Source organism: Juglans microcarpa x Juglans regia, chromosome 6D (assembly GCF_004785595.1).
Source record: "Juglans microcarpa x Juglans regia isolate MS1-56 chromosome 6D, Jm3101_v1.0, whole genome shotgun sequence".
Taxonomy (NCBI): Eukaryota; Viridiplantae; Streptophyta; class Magnoliopsida; order Fagales; family Juglandaceae; genus Juglans; species Juglans microcarpa x Juglans regia.
Window position 1 is genome coordinate 20,234,444 of NC_054604.1, and position 20,307 is coordinate 20,254,750.

Consider the following 20,307-nt stretch of genomic DNA (forward strand, 5'->3'; position numbering starts at 1 on the left):
ACTAAAACAGGCTCCAAGCCTAGTTTTCCCATCTAAGCATTCATTTATTAGAGTTGGGCTGTCATGGCTTACGTCCAGATACTTCCCTATTCATTCACAACTCAACTAAGTTCACTATGTATATACAAATCTATGTCGAAGACATACTGATTACCCGCTCATACAAACATGTCGTTGATGACTTATTGAATAATCTGAATTGTGATTTTGAAATCAACGACTTGAGCAATTTGAATTTTTTTTCTTGGGTATTGAGGCACTCAACTCCAACAGCCAAATCCTATTATCTCAACAACACTAGTATACACTGGATATTCTAAGAAATAAAAAAATGCATGAGGCCAAGCTAATTGGCACTCCAATGGCTAGTTCCACCGATCTTAGTGCCTTTGATGGTGAGGGTTTCAGTGACATTACTCTATTTCGTCTTACAGTTGGGGCCTTACAATACTTATTAGTAACTCGCCCATATATTGCTTTCACATTCAAAAAATTATCTCAATTCATGCACAAACCAAAATTGTCACATTGGCAGGCAACAAAGCATCTGCTTCGCTGTTTATAATAGACAATTAGCTATGATCTCTATATTTGAAATCTATAAATACTATTCTACAAGCATTTTAGAATGCCGACTGTGCAGACTCCCATGATGATAGATGATCAACTAGAGGATTTTATATTTTAGTAGGATAGATTCCGATTTTAGGTAACTTCAAAAGGCAGGCTACAGTGGCTTGGTTGAGCACCAAGGTTGAGTATAAGGTGTTGGCCAATATAACAACTGAAATTCATTGGCTTCAATCCTTACTCCAGGAGCTTGGTATTAAACTCTCACAATTTCCTATCTTATGGTGTGATAATATAAGAGCATGCAACGTATTTGTCAACAAATCTAGTTTTCCATGCTCGTACAAAGCATGTATAAATTGATTTTCACTTTGTCAGGGACATGGTTGCCAAGAAACTCATTGAGACCAAGTTTCTGTCTCCTTCTAGATGTCTTTACCAAGCTCCCGTCTTCATCAAACTTTACAACAATTCATTCCAAGCTCAATGTAGTTTCCACTTCATTAGAGTTGCAGGGGGATGTTAAGGATAAAGAATTCGATGGTGATAAGTCATCCAAGTTTAGAAGATATGTTCAATTAGACTTTGTTATGTTTTCCACTAGTGCTTCCATTGTAATAGACTCTTAATAGAACTTTGTAAAGTTCCTATATTAATAACACATGCCACACGTTATTCTGTGTGGTTGATATTTTCTCAACAATCTCCAACATTGATTAGTTGAATATCTGGAATGTCGTAAAAGAAGTTGTTGTCAACTAATGAAAGAAACAAATCCCTTTTTACCAATTGCAAAATAAAATATAATTAATGAATGAAAAGAGAGCGCAGCCTGTTGACTTTGAACTGAGGTTCTGATAGTCAAGGTTTCCTAGTAGCCATGATACTCTGATCTACTCTTATTGCTATACCACTAACCAAAGTTTTGGCTATTTTGCTTTATGGTGAAAACAATTTCATTGTTAGTGGTGTATATCGTAACACATGATTGGTGGACTAAACTACACATTTTTGGCATACTCATGGGAAAGTAAAAAATCGTGGAGATCTATGCTTTATCTGTGTCAATGTTTTAGAATCGACGGAGATGATCATGCATGCAGACTTCATTTACATGATCATTATAATACAAAACGCCCAAAAACACTTTGTTTACAAAAAACCACATCAGACTGGCAAAAGAAGAAGAAAATGAAACATCAAAGTAAGATCTTATTCATAGGCCAATATTTGCGCAAATCTAGATACAGGTGAGTGTACATATAAGCCTCTTTGCAGGCAAGCAAAATGGCATTATTTGGAAACCATCATTACATTGTCTATAGCACTACAGGAAGTGAAAAGCATCAAAACCATACCTCCTAGTTATTGTGCATACAAATGCTTTATACAAGGTACTGGTATGGAAAGCAATAGAATATATTTCTCACATTGTACTATTCTGTGTAGAGCTCAGACTTGGATAACCTTGGAGTTGGAATTGCAATGGTTGGATTCTTCTTCTTGGTAATCATACCGTAAGTGTCAGAAAATTCTATCTCTGAACCTTGTGGCAATTTCCACTCATAAGAATGCAAAAGTGAAGCCAAGATGTATTTGAGTGTCCTCTCCCCTAGTGCAAGCCCTGCGCATATTCTTCTCCCTGACCCAAATGGAAGATACTTAAAATTGTTGCCCGAATAATCAAACCCACCATAAGCATTATTTAGAAACCTCTCAGGTTTAAATTCCAATGGATTGTCCCAATACTTTGGATCCCTTTGTATAGCCCAAATATGCAGAAAAATACTAGAACCTTTGGGTACATGGTACCCTCCAATGATGCTAGATTCACTTGGAGTACGAAGTAAGAAAGTACCAGCTGGGTGCAAACGTAATGCCTCTTTAATAACCGCTTCTAAATAATGTAATTTGGGCAAATGAGATTCTTCAACTAAGTTGTCCAACCCCACGATTTCTGTTAATTCTTCAGTGACCTTTCTCATTATCTCTGGATGCTTCAACAACCATGCCATCACCCATTCCGATATTGTCGTTGTGGTGTCGGATGCTCCTATCACTATGTCCTATTTAAACAAGAGTAAGGTGATCAGCTCAATTGAAAATTGAAAAACAAACAAAACAAACCAAAATAAAGTTTGGATGTCTATGAATTAGTTAAAGTTATTAATGTCAAAATCAACCCCTCTTGTTTGGCTCTAAAGTACTAGTGAAACACAAAAGTAAAAAAGCTGACACGTGCGCTTGCGCGCGCGAGCGTGTGCACACACACACACACACATATATACTAGGAAACGGCCCCAGGTGCGTTAGCCCCGGGGTGTACCTGACATAATGATTTAAATAAAAAAAATGAAAAAATCAGTAACTTATTTGTCTGAAAAAGAAAATACAAGATTAAAGAAAGACAAAAAATCTGGATTAAAAAAAAAAATCTAAACTTCAACAAAGTATGAGCATTGGTCTGCATCCATATTAGATTATCTATTTACTCTCTATATAATAATAAAATATTATTAATTTAATAATTTTTTTAATTTTTATTTTTATCACATTTTATAGTTCTACTAATTAAAATATTAATAATAATTATATTCTAATCAAATTAATAATATTCAATATTAATATTAATCATAATTATATTCTAATTAAATTAATAATTAATATTATATATTGAGTGTTTTAAGTATTTTATTAGTTAAATTTACTTAAAGTTGAATTTTGCAATGAGAATGCTCTAAAGCGTTTATGTTCTAACAAGTAAAGTCAATTTAATTTTTTATTTAAAAAAAAATTGACACAAAAAGAAAGGAAAATGAGTACACTGTCAGAACAAAAAGGACATGAAAAAAATATGCAAATTCATGTGCATTGCGGGGCTATTAAGGGCCTTTTGGTGAAACATGATTCTTCATTAAATTCTACAAGGGAGCTACATGTCAAATGGTCAAGGGTCTTAAAGATCTTTTGGTAAAATATGATCTTTCATTAAATTCTACAAGGGAGCTATACATCAAATAGTCAAGAGTTTTAAGGGCCTTTTGGTAAAACAGGACCTAACGGACTTAATGAAAAAACACATAAAGTTAAAGGAAAAAAAGGAAAGTTACTATTCACAATTAGATAGCCACTTATTATAATAGAGTAGATATACTTACAAAAAGCAAGGCCTTGATTTGGGTCATACTCATTGATGGTGCACCGTCGTCCTGCTCACTTAGTTCCAAGATAACTCGCAAAAAGTCCTTTTGTTGTGTCTTTGTCGTTCCCTCTTCTTTGGCTTTGGCTAAACTCTTGATCTGTTTGTCGATGACATAATCAAGTACTCCACCAATGGTTTCAGAAATTCTCTTTGCTTTCTTTCTGATCCCTTGTAAATCAAACCTTGCTAAAGCTGGGAAAAGGTCCGAAACATTTGGTTTTCCGAGAATCATCAATAATTCCGCAAAGATATGCTTAAACTCTGCTCCAAACTTAGCCCCTTCCTCTCCACGTAGCGTGCCACCCCACAACATGTTCATTATGGCATTCATCACCGTTATAAACGCCAAGTCCCCTAAATCTATATGGGTGCCTTTTTTGTCGTACAAATTTCTAATAGTGTTCCTTACCTCTTCTCTTCGTAAAGGGAAGGTACTATCAAGATTTGCTGGACTTAGCATCTCTCTCACAAACATCTTCCGCAACATCTTCCAGTCAGCACCATTTGGGGAAAAAGCAATATCGACTGCCCCATATGTGACGATACGTGTAACTATGGTACTGTCACGGTTGGAAAATATTGCGTCTTGGTCACGAACAACTTCTTTAACTAGCGAGGGTGAGCTAATCACTATGGCCAATTTATTTCCAAGCCAAACCTTATAGATGGGGCCATAAATTCCACACAGTTGATGAAATTTTGTATGAAGTTCTGTACCAACAAATGGAAGGTACCCGACTATTGGCAAGCCGCGGGGACCTGGTGGCAATGGAGGTACTGCAGTCTTTCTTTGTTTCTTGATGGCCCATAGCAACCATAACACCGCAAATGTACCAACCAAAACAGAGAGAGTGGAGCTAGAAAATCTCTCGTCTCCAACATAGGACCTCCACCATCCCATCGCAGAACCTGCATTCAAGTGTAGGGCGATATGAAAAAAAAATGGTCAAAAATCAAAATTATCATGAATATGTATGTGATGTGTGTTGGGTTGAAGCATGGCCGGGAAAGCAAGGAAGATGAAGGAACGAGACCAATCGGTGAAAGTTGAGTATGTGTAGATATTTCGTTACGGAGAATCGAAGTGTTAGATTTATAAAAAGTTCTCATAAAATAATGCTCACATATTACTGTGGTTACGCTTTACCATTGATTAGTGGGATGGAAATCACATGGGCACTTACAGTTTGAGTCACTTGCGCTACCTCTTTTTCTCTCAAATTTTTTTTTTTTAAATTTTCTTGCAGCTTTTCAGAATTAAATTCTCGTATCCTGAACTACCTTTACAATTTAATATTCAAATTGACTTTGAAATATTTTGTTTTGGTCTAATAGGAATTAAATTCTCAAAATAATAATAATATTAAAAAATAATATTCTAATAATATTTTATTTATCTTTCATCTAAAACTATCTCATCTCATCCTACTATCCAAACCACACATAAATCTTTTTTAGCTGTATATTGCTCAATCTTAATTTGACTATTTTAATTAGACGAGTCAAATATATCAATCTTGATTGGACTCATTATAGATAATAGATGCATGGTGTACTGTAATTATCTGTATAATTTGTTTAATAAAGTATTTTTCGAGGGATTGACATATCAACTAGCTTTATGATTAGTGATTGCAAAAAGATATCGAATACCATGATAATGGAGTATTATTACGGAGGATACAAAATGTAAACCATACAATAGCATAAGAAAACAAGCAAAAAGATAATGAGATTTGACTTTAGAGGAAATATATAGTTTTAAAACTGATGAATGAAGAGACTTACAAGTAATTGGAACTTTGGACGAAAGTCACAGCTTGATCTTTGATAACAACTATGTTTTTAGAATTGACCTGCACAAGTACCGTTTGAGCACGCCTTTATATATATAGAGTCTGAAGTCTTGACTATTTGCTTCGGATCAGTCTACTTTCTCCTGAACTAGTTAGGTGATGTTTGGCGAGTTAAATACTTAGGTACCCGTGAGTTTGCCCACTCAAAATTACCGTTTGGATATTTTATTTTATTTTTTACTTTTTACTTTTTTTTAATGATCAAAGAAGTAGTTATTAATAAAATAGTATATTTTTTTATTTTTTAAAAATATTTAAAGATATTTAATAAAAAAATATATATAATTACACTGATAATAAATTTGAAGGGACAAAATAAATTACCCTTAGAAAATTCAAACTCGAAGTTTCAGTCCCGAAGATATATAATGCATGTCAACATCAATTATAGTTTTGTGTGCAAAATGTAAATTACATCTATTAATTATACGAGGGTGAAATGTATTTTCCCTTCTTTTCTCTTTATGAAATGGAGGATAATTCACTTTTTCATTACCTTATATCCAAACAGAGAAATTGATAAAAACATGAGATAGGGATACACAAGAGCCAAAGCAACAGAAAAAATTTGGAAACATATAATTCACTTTTTTATTGCCTTATATCACCTGTTGGCTGTAACTTTTTTTTTTTTTTTTTTCTGGACACGTCATTAACTGATTGGAAACATATCTGTTATTTTCACCCATATATCAATCTTTTTTTTTTTTTTCCTTTTTCTGAAATCACCAATATATAATCAATCTAAACGTCGTACGTACTTAAACGGGTGGATTATTTAATAAAAAACTTTCGTCACTAAATTGAGTACATGCCGTTTTGTTTTAAAAAAATATTTAAAAATATTTAAAAATATTTAAAAAAAATGTTTATAATAAAAAGAGAAAAAGTACAATTACACTAGTGATAAGTCTGTGAGGCAAACTCATGGACTCATGAGTAGCAGCACCCTATTATGGATTTGTTTTCTTATATGAAAGTTTATACTATTCATAAAAATCTTTACCTCCAAACAACGTCTGGGATGTTCGGAGAAAAATTTCATCTTATCTCATCTCATTTCCCTTTCAAATATTATTCAAATTCAAACACTTTCAAACATTATATATATGTGTGTGCGCGCGCGCACTATAACCACTTATATAATTCGTTTAATAAAATGATCATGCACCTAAAAAAGAAATGATTATATACGTTGAATTAACACAAACAAACTTTATCAATCCGTTTTGCTTTAATTAATTTAAATGGATTAAATTGAAATAATTTATATCTTATAAACATTTTAACTTGTATCAAGGTATATGTATTCAAAACTAGATTAGTAACAAAATCAATTTGAAAATTGCATTGATACCCATAGCCATAATTAATACACATTTCCATCTTCTCAACATTTATCTAGATATCCAAGGAAAATGGACTTTTGATCTCATAAAATTCATCTAAATAAACAAATACATAACAAATCATATTCCATGAATCATTTCCGAAATTTATTATTGACACTAAACCACTGAAAGTAAAAAAAAAAAAAAAAAAAAAAAAAATACAAATTAAATTAAAAATACAAATTAAATTAAAAATTAAAAAAAAAATACCAAGGTGGTCTTAGAGCTTTATTTAATAATTTAAAAAATATTGTTTAATTAGACAGATTTTGCAAGTTAAGAAAGTTGACACGTATTATGGTTTCGTTTGAATACTAAGAATATTATAGGTGATCTGTGAATAATAGTGATAAAGTAATAAAATATACAGTAATGAATAGTTTATAAATAATAATAGAATTGAAATAGTATGAGAAATTGTGAAAGAGCAGTAATCGGGCCATGATGTGATGTTTTTGGCGGGACTTATATATACATATGATAAGAAAAATTTTTTACTGTCCATCGCATTATTCACATATTTTTATCGTCAGTGATTGTGAAAAGATATTGAAAGTCACGATAATTAATAGAGTATTATAAGTGAGGATACAAAATGTAAACAGTACAATAACATAAGAAAACAAGCAAAAAGATATTAGAAATGAGATTTGAGGAAATAGTTTTAGAATTCATAAATGAAGAGACTTACAAGTTGGAACTTTGGATGAAAGTCACGTACAGCTTCTTTGAGAACAAGACTTTTACAAATATAGAGATCGATCAAGCTTTTAGCATTCTGCTGTACTTATGTTTCAGCACGCCTTCTTATATAGAGCCTGAAGTCTTGAATTAAAAGTCTCTATTCAACACTTTTAAATAAGAAGATTATTATAATGTCTTGGTCAATGGATCGATGAGGAACTTTAAGTCATAATAAAAATATAATAAAAATGCTAGCTTTCAATGCATGTAAGAGTTTTTGTCTATGCTGGGAGTTGTTGCATAAATTTTCTGTTCGTGGTTTGAATGTTCATCGTGTGTTTTTTCAATGTGCTGATGTGATGAGGCGAGACTGCATGCATGCTTTAAAAGTCTCTATTCAACACATTTAAATAAGAAGATTATTATAATGTCTTGGTCAATGGATCGATGAGGAACTTTAAGTCATAATAAAAATGCTAGCTTTCAATGCATGCAAGAGTTTTTGTCTGTGCTGGGAGTTGTTGCATAAATTCTCCCTTCATCGTTTGAGGTTACGTTTGGATATTAAAGTAAATTGTTAGAATATTATTTTTTAATATTATTATTATTTTAAAATTTAAAAAAATTGAATTATTTATTATATTTTATACTAAAATTTAAAAAAATTATAATGATGAATTGATATAAATTGATAAGAATTAAGCATCCAAACAAAGTCAATAATATTCATCACGTGTTTTTTCAATGTGCTGATGTGATGAGGCGAGACTGCATGCATGCTCTAAGTCTCTATTCGTGGTCCGGCGCCACACATAATTTCACCTGATAATCATTTATAAGCATGCGTGAAGCCGATTGAAATGACAGTACTGCATAAATTCAATCCACGTGAATGGAAAAACTTGACAGCACGTGCGCAGGCGATAGAAGTATTGTGGTGTTTATTTCTGTGAATCATTTTATGCAACAGCCTATAGTCATACCATATTATATATTAATTTTTTTTTTTTTTTTAACCGCAGCATATGAGGTGTGCTGCCGCTATGGACTGTTACGAATAATTTTACTATTTTTGTAGGCTGGAATAATTGTTGGACTGGATTTTTTATCAAGGCCGCCGTTGACGATATCTTGTCTAGTTTATAATCTCGAGTATACAAAGTATTGGAGCGGACAAGTCAATACATCGTAATCTTGTTTTGGTCTCCATCCCTACACTAATAATTTGGACTGTGACGAATCCAGAAATTTATCTTTGGAGGGCGGATTATTATTAAAATGATAAAGAATTTGGTTATATATTCTCATAATAGATTGTGATATTATCAAAAATATCACTTAGAGACATATATTATCAACATATATATCTATCAATTAATACAAAAATATTATAACCATATAAACTTCAAGCACAAAAGATATTATCAACATATATATCTATCAATTACAGACATATGACATACATTTTTATATAGTAGTTTTCCTTCTTTAAAAAAAGAATCAAAATATTTGTCATGCATTAAAAAGATAAACTTTAAAAAATATAAGAAAAATATAGATCTCATACTAAGCGGTGTGCTATGTAAAAAGCTCTTATAAAGCATATATAACTCCCCAAAAAATATACATTTATTTCTTCTTAATAAATCATCCAATATGTGAAGTTTTTAATGAAATAGAATAAATTGGAAAGTTAGGATTTTTCTACTCTGATACTATATTAAATTACAACTTATTCTAAAAGTTTGAATTAATAAGATGAGATAAAGTACTTTAGTATATAATTTATATTCTAATAGTTAATGACGGAGGGTTTATTTCGACATGAGATTTTTTTCCTCGAAATTTTATAATAACTCTATTCTAAAATAATCGATGATAATGCTAAAAAAAAGTTGGCTAATTTAAGGTTTTTCTACAATCAGTTATAAAGTCTTGTTTAATTTACCTAATAAACAGTCAGTATGAAAGTTAACACTTATAATTACTATCATTATGACTTTATCGACTACATTATGTGAATTACTCATTTGAATTATGCTACTTGCAAGTGGGTGTGTAAATACAGTTGAAATATGCTAAAAGAAATTTTGTAATGCCCATATAAACCTTATTTCGGTTTGATGATTAAAATTGTGCCATATCATGATCTATTTTTACTTGTTTTTTTATATATCTTACATATCAGGTCAATTGAGTATTATTTATTATTTATTCCTGATAAGATATAATATTTTAGTTTCGAATAGAGAAAAAAAAATTAGAGTATATGATTTAATTTGGTCTATTTTTCATTTATTATTATTTGATATATGATTACCAAAAATATTATGTCAAGTCATCAATTTTTATTTATTTTTCATTAGGAGAACGCATTCTTTCAATGTAATAGTTTGTCTTGCTGGGAGTTGTTGGGTAATAAATTATTTGTTCGTGGTTTGAATGTTCATGTGTTTTGTCCAGGTAACGCTGATGTGCTGACCTGAGACTGCATGCACAACCGCCACGTTATAGTTTCTCTTTCAAATAACTTAAAATAAAGTAATATTTTAATAATAAATTGAGTAGAAATTGTATTTGGACGTATAGCGTTTCTTATTATTATATACTATATATCAGTCTATCACGGCAACTGGATGAAAAACAAAAGCACGGATTATGAGAGTGGACAAAATCAATCCACGAGAATGGAAAAAAGTAAAGATTCGTATATATAAAATGTGCGCTGGTGACTACGGCGGTGAGGCTGGAGTCGGACTGCTTGCAAGCCAAGTGTTGTGAAAAACAATGATAGAAAAATAAAGTAAGATAAGAAATCAATTATAGAACATGGACATTTATGTAGTTTGACAATGTGTCTACGTCTACCAAACTACAAAAATTTTTATTATCTTGACAAATGACAAAAGACACTATTCGAGACAGGTCATACTGTTCTTTTTGGCCCAAACATGTGTTGAAGAAATGAAAAATGATTTGATGATTGAGAAGAGAGCATGAAACCAAAGATCAATGGTGAAGGAAAAAAATTGTCTCTCTTTTATTCCTCATACGCAGAATACACAGCTTTTTATATAGGATATGTACATAAAGCATAAATGTCAAAAATGGAAAAACAACAAAAGAGACCAACTCTGCTCACTATACAAAAATGCAGACTTTTGTCCACTACATTCCTAACTAATTCCATTAAGGAGGTTGTTGTGTCATGTGCCCACCATGGCCTTTCGTTCTTTTTGTCATGATCACAGCAGTTGCACTTCCACAAGGTGCACTACCGCATGCACCACTCGACTCTTGGACAGTCTCTGCAGGTTGTGGTTGCTTTAGTGAAGTTTGGGACTCCTCCTCAAGATGGGCATAGATGTTTAAGGTTCCCACCTTGGATAATAGAAAATGGAAGGTGGCAACAGGGAGATCCTTGGTAAAGATGTCTGCCAGTTGAAATTTAGAGGCTATGTGCACAGGTGTGAGGACCTTAGCTAACACATTTTCCCTAACAAAGTGGCAATCCAATTCAATATGCTTAGTCCTCTAGTAGAACACTGGATTTTTGTTCAAATGAATTGCTAATTGATTATCACAATACAAGAGTGCTGGCTTAGGATGTTCTATGTTGAAGTCCTTGAGTAAAGAAGTTATCCACACAATCTCACAACTAGTATGGGCTAAGGCCCTATGCTCTGCCTCTGCATAAAATCGAGAGATGGTGACCTGCTTCTTGAACTTCCAACTAATCAAGAAATCTCCAATGAAAGTGTAAAACTAGTTATGGATCTTCTGGTTTCTGGGCAAGCTACGCGAAAAATACATGCTTGCTGGAAAATAGAATCTCCTTGAACGACAATGCAGAGTATGAAACGTTGTGAATGGTGAAAAGGTACCTGCAGAGGACATGGTTGGAGAATGTTGACAACATGATCTTCCCCTCCTTACTCCTCACAAAATATTAGCTATCAATGGGGCAAGCCAATGGACGTATATGGAGAGGAGGGGGACCAAGCCTCTTATAGAAGAAAACTTTTGGAGTCCTCCCATTAAGGACTCAAAATCACATGGGTCTAGAAAAAATTCTAGAAGAAGACCCTTAAACTTCCAGGCCTACATACGTAATTTTACCACAATATAAATAGAATATAATCCAATATTACTAAGGTGCAATTAACCCCAAATGATTACTCAACCCGTTCTATAAAACATGATTAATGGGTTGAAAACAAAAGTACCATTGTAAGCTATATATACATCTAACCCGTTCTATAAAACATGCAATCAAATGAATCCCATATGTGAATTATTCTAGCATTCTCCCACTTGGGCAAACATTGATTGCTATAAAATAAAAACTTGTTTGAAAAAGACTCTCGGGTTAGACTACATATGTGGCCACACAAATATATAGCTCAAATGATAGCACCTTAGAAAACACGATCCGGTCCAACAAGAATATCAACATCGAACATGGAAGTTGTCACACCACTTAAACGATGTAAGACCACTCTACAGCTACAAATGATTATATCCTTATCGACATGGATCCCTATCCTCCAACCAATGTGGTAGTATGTAGTATGAACTTAGCACCAATGTGATCAAAAGCTGTGCTAATTCATATCAGTCCTCATAATGCTTCAAAATGAAGCCACATGTCTCTAAAAGAGACTCATCTTCTGTCTTTTTTCCATATATCTAGAGATCATAATGATAGCACAATAAAAGACATAAGCCAAATGCATGTTTAAAAACATAGTTTATGATTAGGGGAGATTTATTTTTATTTGAAAGGGGCTGCACCCTAAAACAAATGGGTTACCTACATACCCTGTAGATGGATCAAGCCAAAACGTAGTTCTTTTACATAAGTAACTCCCACTAACCAAAAACATCAAAAGTTTGCACAATACCCATATTAATAACATGTGTTTTAAAAACTTTAGGAGCGAGTCTCTTAGTTAAAGGATCTACAATCATCGCCTCTGTATTTATATGCTCTTCTTTTATCTGCCCTTCCTTAACTCTATCTCTGACTACCAAATACTTGATGTCAATGTGCTTGGATCCACTAGAACTTTTATTATTCTTTGAAAAGAACATCGCTGCACTATTATCACAATAAATAGTAATTGGCCTCGTGATGGAATCAACAACTTTCAATTCAGAAATAAAGTTCCTTAACCAAACAGCTTGGATAGTAGCTCCATAGCACACCACAAATTCAGCTTGCATAGTAAAAGATGCCAGCAGAGTTTGCATAACACTCTTCTAAGAAATAATCATCTTGACATCCAGCAAAATCAGAATCTGAGTAGCGTACCACCTCAAGGTGATTTGAACGCTGGAAAGTGAGCATGTAACCTTCAGTTTTCTTCAAGTATCTCATAACTTTCTTAGCTGCTTTCCAATGCTCTTGCCATGGATTCGACTAAAATCTACTAAGAGCACTAACTGCATAGGCAATATCTGGTCTAGTGCAAACTTGAACATACATCAAACTCCCCACAGCACTAGCATATGGTATGTTCTTTACAGATTCCCTTTCGAGTTCATTCCTAGGACATTGAGTTTTGTTAAACTTATCTCCTTTTATAATGGGTACATCACTAGATGCATAGTTTTGCATGTCAAACCTTTGTAGTACACGTTGTATATAAGCTTTCTGAGAAAGTCCCAACAAACCACGAGCTCTATCACGACAAATTTCAATGCCAAGCACAAAAGAAGCTTCTCCTAGATCTTTCATCTCAAAATTAGCAGATAACATTCTCTTTGTTTCATGAAGTAATCCTGAGTCACTACTAGCAAGCAAAATGTCATCTACATACAAAATAAGAAAAATAAAGTTTCTTCCACTGGTCTTGCGATATATACACTGGTCAACTGCATTTTTAACAAAACTAAGTGAAGTTACAACCTCATCAAACTTCAAATACCACTATCGAGATGCTTACTTCAGGTCATATAAGGATTTATTTAACTTACATATCAAGTTTTCTTTTCCCTTCTCAACAAAACCTTTAGGTTGTCTCATATAAACCTCTTCATAAAGATCTCTATTTAAAAATGTTGTCTTTACATCCATCTGATGAAGCTCCAAATCATAGTGTACCACGAGTGCCATGATAATTTAAAAGAATCCTTAGACGAAACTGGTGAAAAGGTTTCATTATAATCAATGCCTTCTCGCTGAGTGAACCCTTTTGCAACTAATCTTACCTTCTTTCGTTCAACATTCCCTTTTGAGTCTAATTTATTTTTGAAAATCCATTTGTTATCTATGGCCTTAGCATCTAGAGGAAGTTCAACAAGTTCCCAGACTCTATTCTTTTCCATAGAATTCATTTCATCTTCCATAACACTTAACCACTTATTTGACTCAAGACATGTCAAGGCTTGCTTAAAAGTAACAGGATCAACTACATGCCCAATATTAAAATCACTCTCTAACAAATAGAGAATATAACCATTGGGCAATGCAGACCTTCTTTCTCTTTGAGATCTTCTGACTTGTGGCTCAGAAACTGACTCAACCATTATTGGAATTTCTTCTTGTTGTTCAGGTTCTTCACTAACAATCTCAATTGGCGGAGAAACTACTCTTTCCTGTACAACAGGAACTGGAACAACAACTAGATTAGGATCAGGAAATAGGTCCTTCAATACAGAACTCCCACTAACACCAACATCATTCTCCAAAAATTTTACAGTTATGGACTCAACAATTCTGGTGCCACGATTAGGACAATATAACTTATATCCTTTTGATCTATCTGGGTACCCAATAAAATAACCAAGAGTAGATTTTGGGTCTAGTTTCTTTTCAAGAGGATTATAAATCCTAACCTCAGCAGGACACCCCCAAACTCTGAAATGAGTCAAACTTGGCTTACGGCCTGTCCATAATTCAAAATGAGTTTTTGAAACAGCTTTACTAGGAACTCTGTTCAAAATGTACATATTAGTTTTTAAAACTTCACCCCATAGATATTCTGGCAAATTTGTCCTACTCATCATACTCCTAACCATGTCATTTAGAGTCCGATTTCGTCTTTCAGAAACACCATTTTGCTCAGATGTTCCTGGCATGGTGTATTGAGGCACTATTCCACACCCTTGTAAAAAATTTGCAAAATCGCCCATGTTTTGACCAGACTCATCATACTTCCCATAATACTCACCACCTCGGTCAGATCTTACTTTAATACTTTTCTCACATTAATTTTCTACTTCCATTTTGAATATCTTAAATTTCTCAAGGGCTAGCGATTTATCATTAATCAGGTAAACATATCCATGGCGTGAGAAATCATCAATAAAAGATATGAAGTACTTATTTTCACTTATGGTGGAAGGTAAAGGTCCACTGATGTCGGTATGTATTAAGTCTAAAATACCGTCACTCCTAGTAGAACCCAGCTCCCCTCTTATACAGTCTACACATGTGTTAAAATCTAAAAAATCTAGAGAGGGAAGTATCTCAGCTTTTACCAATCTCTACATTCTTTCATTTAAAATGTGTCCTAACCTCTTGTGCCACAACATAGAAGATGATTCAAGGACTAAAGACATTTTCTTCACTATATTGGTAACACAAGAGACTTCACCAAAACAAGTCAAAGACATTCTATATAAGCCATCACACAAAAGACCATTTCCAACCAAACGAGAATTATAAAACAATTCAACTTTTCCATTACCAAACTTTAAAGAAAAACCAGATTCATCAAGTTTTGATGTAGAAATCAAATTCCGTCTCATTGACTGTGTAAAAATTGTGTTCTCCAAAATAAGAGAAAAACCAGACTCCAAAGATAACTTTACTACTCCTATAAACTTGACCTCCACTTGAACTTCATTCCCAACGCACAAACTCACTTCATTCTCACTTGGCCTCCGTTTGCTTACGAACCCCTGCTGAGTTCTTGTTCTTGTTCTCCAACCAAGCTTTAAACTTAAAACAATCCTTTTTCCAATGACTCGTCCTCTTACAAAACTTACATTTATCATTTTTCTTCATAGTTTCTTTAAGACCACCAGAAGTCTGACCTTCAAACCTTTTACTATGCTGATTTCGGTGTAACTTATTTTCCTTTTGGAACTTAGACTTATGATTATGAAAAGACCCCTTGTTCTGTTGTGGCTGAAAAGCCAATTGCACATTTTCAACAGTCTCACGACACATCCTACACTCCTCTTGTGCACATACTACTATCAAATCATTTAAATCTCATTCATGTTGCTGAGCATTATAAGCAACCTTTAGCTGATTAAATTGGCTAAGAAGATTGTTAAGAACATGATAAACCAGAAAAGGCTCAGCAATGAGAATTTTGAGGGCTTTTAGCTTAGAGGATATATGTATCATTTTCATAATGTACTCCCTAACTCCACTAGAACCATCATATTTCATACTCATTAGTCTATCCATCAGGTCTCCAGTCTCAGCTTTATCGGATTTAACAAACCTTTGTCCTATGGCATCCAAAAAATTCTTAGCATTATCATTGTCCGGAATAGCTCCCATAATAGAATCTGATTAGAACATTTGATGATTTTTAAACAAAGCCTATTTGCCCTATCCCACGTTTGATATTCAGCTACATATTCAACAGTGCTATTATCAGTAGGTTTTGAAGGCTCCTCTTCCAAGGCAAGATCCAATCCCAAAAGACCAAGAAAAATTTCTACGTCTCGTTTCCATCCCACATAATTATTCCCAGTCAAGGTTTCAATAGCAGATAATTGACTTGAAATAGAGGAGGCACTCAAAACTGTGAAACATAAAATAATACATTTTATTCAATCATAATGCATGCAATCAATGGATGATAACATATCTATCTATTAATTAGATAGCTCTTAATTAAGCTCGAAATCATATGAGCTTAATTACGCTAAGAGCCTCGGTGCATCATTGTCAAGTCACCTTTGGGTTGACAAAACAACATGCTATAAGGTACTCTTAAAACATATCATGAAGCTGCTTATTTATAGTAAGAGCCTAGGTGCATCATTGTAAAGTCACCTTTGGGTTGACAAAACAACATGCTATAAGGTACTCTTAATCACGCCATGAGGCTAATCACCAAAACCACATCAATTTTCGAAATACCAACACCTTTAGGCAGAAAGTGATTTCTAGACCAATGCAATCTCATTAACTACCTCATTCCATTTTCCAAAATATCACACACAATAACACATTTGGGCAAGATATTATGTGCAATAAATTAGAAAACAAAGATATCTTTTTTTTTTTTAATATCAATGAGTGTGCCACTTTGGCGACTACCACCTACTAATATTTCAAAAAATTTACTTAATGGAAAAACAAGGATAATTTGAATGCCCATGAATTACAATCACAAAATGATAATAATAATCATCATCAACTTGACACAATCAAAGTTAGAGTTCAAATGTGATTGTGAGACAAAAACAGTGTGAATAGATCAAGTATATAAGACAACAGATATGTCTAAAATTAAATATGAACTTGGAAAGCATATATATACAAAATACTTATAACAAGTCACAAAATTAACATGCATCCAAAACATATTAAGAGAGAGAGCACATATATGCACAGATCATATAAGATACTAACTATTCACCACAAAAATATCATAATACTTAGTACACTGTAGCCCTTAGAAAAATGTGTAAATAATATTCAAAATTATAAAACAGTGTCTTATGATGGTACAAAATTTTTTCAAAAAATATATAAAGAATTAATAGGGCGAGTACATAAATACTAGAAAAAGAAAATGAGGAAAAACACTGTTCACGGGGCTACACGGGCCACCTGCTGCGCGTGGGCAACGTTTTGGCTGGAGGTGAATTCATCTTCAACCTCCAACCGGGTCTGAAATTGGGTCGCGGGTCAGCAATCCGGGTCTACGGGTTTTCAAATGGATTTTTCTCAATTTCTTGAAATTCTTGGGTCAAAAAACAAAATTAATTTAGGGGAAACAATATTTAGTGCCCGAAAAATACATATATGATGTTTTAAAACAATGGGTATCCATATTTAGTGAAGATTAATCAAACTTTGAAATGGGTATGAACCCTAATTTTGTAAAAACTCAAAACCGAAACAAAGCAAATGATTAAACACATCTAAAACAAGTAAATAGCATTCCAAAAACCGATTTTGATATGAGTTTGATCAATCGATTATGTAATACAATTTTCTTGCCCAAAAATGGTTCCGAAAATACAACAAATTTGATGTATAGAGAAAAAACCGAAAATACAATCATACGAAAATTCCTTTCATTGTTACGAAGATTCTAATCCTAGCAAGGTGGCTTTGATACCAAATGTAAGCTACATGAAAAATAAATGCTTACTTGAAAATAGAATCTCCTTGAACGAAAATGTAGAGTATGAAACGTTGTGAATGGTGAAGAGGTATCTGCAGAAGACATGGTTGGAGAATGTTGACAACCTGATCTTCCCCTCCTTACTTCTCAGAAAATATTAGCTATCAATAGGGCAAGCCAATGGACGTATATGTAGAGGAGGGGGGACCAAGCCTCTTATAGAAGAAAACTTTTGGAGTCCTCCCATTAAGGACTCAAAATCACATGGGTCTAGAAAAAATTCCAGAAGAAGACCCTTAAACTTCTATGCCTACATATGTAATTTTGCCACAATATAAATAGGATATAATCATATATTACTAAAGTACAATTAACCCCAAATGATCACTCAACTTAATGGGTTAAAAACAAAAGTACCATTGTAAGCTATATATACATTTAACTCGTTTTATAAAACATGCAATCAAATGAAGCCCATATGTGAATTATTCTAACATGATGCACAAATAAAACTTATGTTGGTTTGATGATTAAGATTGTGTCATATCAATTGCTTTTACTTGCTTTTTTTATATATCTTATAAATGATTTGGTCAAATGAGTATTATTTACTATTTTTTCCCCTTATAAGGTATACTATTTTAGTTTCGATAATTTAGAGATTGAGGATGCAAACCTAATTTCAAAAAGGGAAAAAATGTTAGAGAATATCATTTAATTTTATCTATTTTTCATTTATTAAGATTTGATCGATTTATCAAAATTTTGTCAAGACATCTATTTTTATTTATTTTTATTATTGTTGTGAAAGTTTATCACATCAAGTTATATAAAAAAATCTTAACATTTTAACATTTTTTATGATCAATATAATAGATCTCACTCTAAGCGGTGTGCTATGTAAAAAGCTCTTATATAGCATATATAACTCCCCAAAAAATATACATTTATTTCTTCTTCATAAATCATCCAATATGTGAAGTTTTTAATGAAATAGAATAAATTGGGAAGTTAGGATTTTTCTACTCTGATACTATATTAAATTACAACTTGTTCTAAAAGTTTGAATTAATAAGATGAAATAAAGTTTAGTATTTAATTGAGTTAAGTAATCACTTATAGATTGAGAGCCCTGTGTGATGGAAGCAAGCTATTATTGAAGTTGATAGATCCTCACATTGTCTAGTTGTGCAAAATGCGCTTTGAGTTTGTCTCACACTGTTTTGGCAGAGCTAATGTATAGAACATTAGATGCAATCTCCTTAGAAATGGAATTTAAAATCCATGAGAGGATGAGGTTATTACACCTCAACCACGGTATGTAAAGAGGGCTGGTAAGGCTTGGTATTTCGATGGTTCTGTCAAGGAACCTAAGTTTATTCTTAATGGGGATGGCTAGTGTGAAGGAACGATATTATGAAAGATAATTAGGTCCTGTCAAGTGTGGGGTGACCACCACAGTGTTGGCATAATCACTATGAAGCAAGAAGAATGGACTGATTTGGTCTTTACAGGGAGAGGAGTCATGCGAGTGTTAATGGAAGATCCTTCATCTGCCAATATGATGTTAAGATAGTGAGGCGCAAAAGCGATAGGCAAAAATAAGTAGGAACAAAAAAATCAGTAGTAGAAATCACAAGTCTCTGATACCATGTTGAAGAAATAAAAAATGATTTGATAAATAAGAAGAGAGCATGAAACCAGAGATCAATGGTGAAGGAAAAGAATTGTTTCTCTCTTATTCCTCATAAGCAGAATACACAACTTTTTATATAGGATATGTACATAAAGCATAAAAGCCAAAAATGGAAAAACAACAAAAGAGACCAACTCTACTCACTAAACAAAAATGCAGACTTTTGTCCACTACATTCCTAGCTAATTCCTCAAGGAGGCTGCAGTGACATGTGCCAACCATGGCCTTTTGTTCTTTTTGTCCTGATTACAGTAGCTACACTTCCACAAGGTGCACTACCTGATGCACCACGACTCTTGGACAGTCTTTGCAAGCTCTGGTTGCTTCAGTGAAGTTTGTGAGCCTGCACTTAATGTCCCAAGCCTTAATGAAAATCCACTAAAAAATTATAATGAATTCTTGTCAGATTGGATCATCATATCATGCCATCACAAGAATAAACTAGATTCCGCAAACCTAACACCAAGCAATTGACTCGACATTCCCATTCGTGGTCATCCCAAGAGTCGGACCCGAGGCCTCGGCTTGAAAATGAGGGTGGGGTGGCCAAAAGATGGGTGAGGAAGAAGAACATAAGTATGAA

At 33.3% G+C, this 20,307-nt stretch overlaps 1 protein-coding gene across 2 annotated transcripts; it reads right to left on the minus strand.

Moving 5' to 3' along the window:
* Positions 1-1,756: 1,756 nt before the first annotated feature.
* LOC121234075 (flavonoid 3'-monooxygenase CYP75B137-like) lies at positions 1,757-7,804 on the minus strand. 2 transcript variants are annotated; one of them, XM_041129876.1, is made up of 3 exons: positions 5,561-5,640; positions 3,729-4,681; positions 1,757-2,636 (listed from the first exon to the last, which is right to left on the minus strand). In XM_041129876.1, exons 2-3 carry the CDS (start codon positions 4,671-4,673, stop codon positions 2,007-2,009), a joined length of 1,575 nt encoding a protein of 524 aa, XP_040985810.1. In that variant the 5' UTR covers positions 4,674-4,681; positions 5,561-5,640; the 3' UTR covers positions 1,757-2,006. The 2 variants fall into 2 exon arrangements, with proteins under 2 accessions (XP_040985810.1, XP_040985809.1); XM_041129875.1 differs by lacking the exon at positions 5,561-5,640 and adding an exon at positions 7,711-7,804 and having other exon boundaries at positions 1,798-2,636.
* Positions 7,805-20,307: the final 12,503 nt, after the last annotated feature.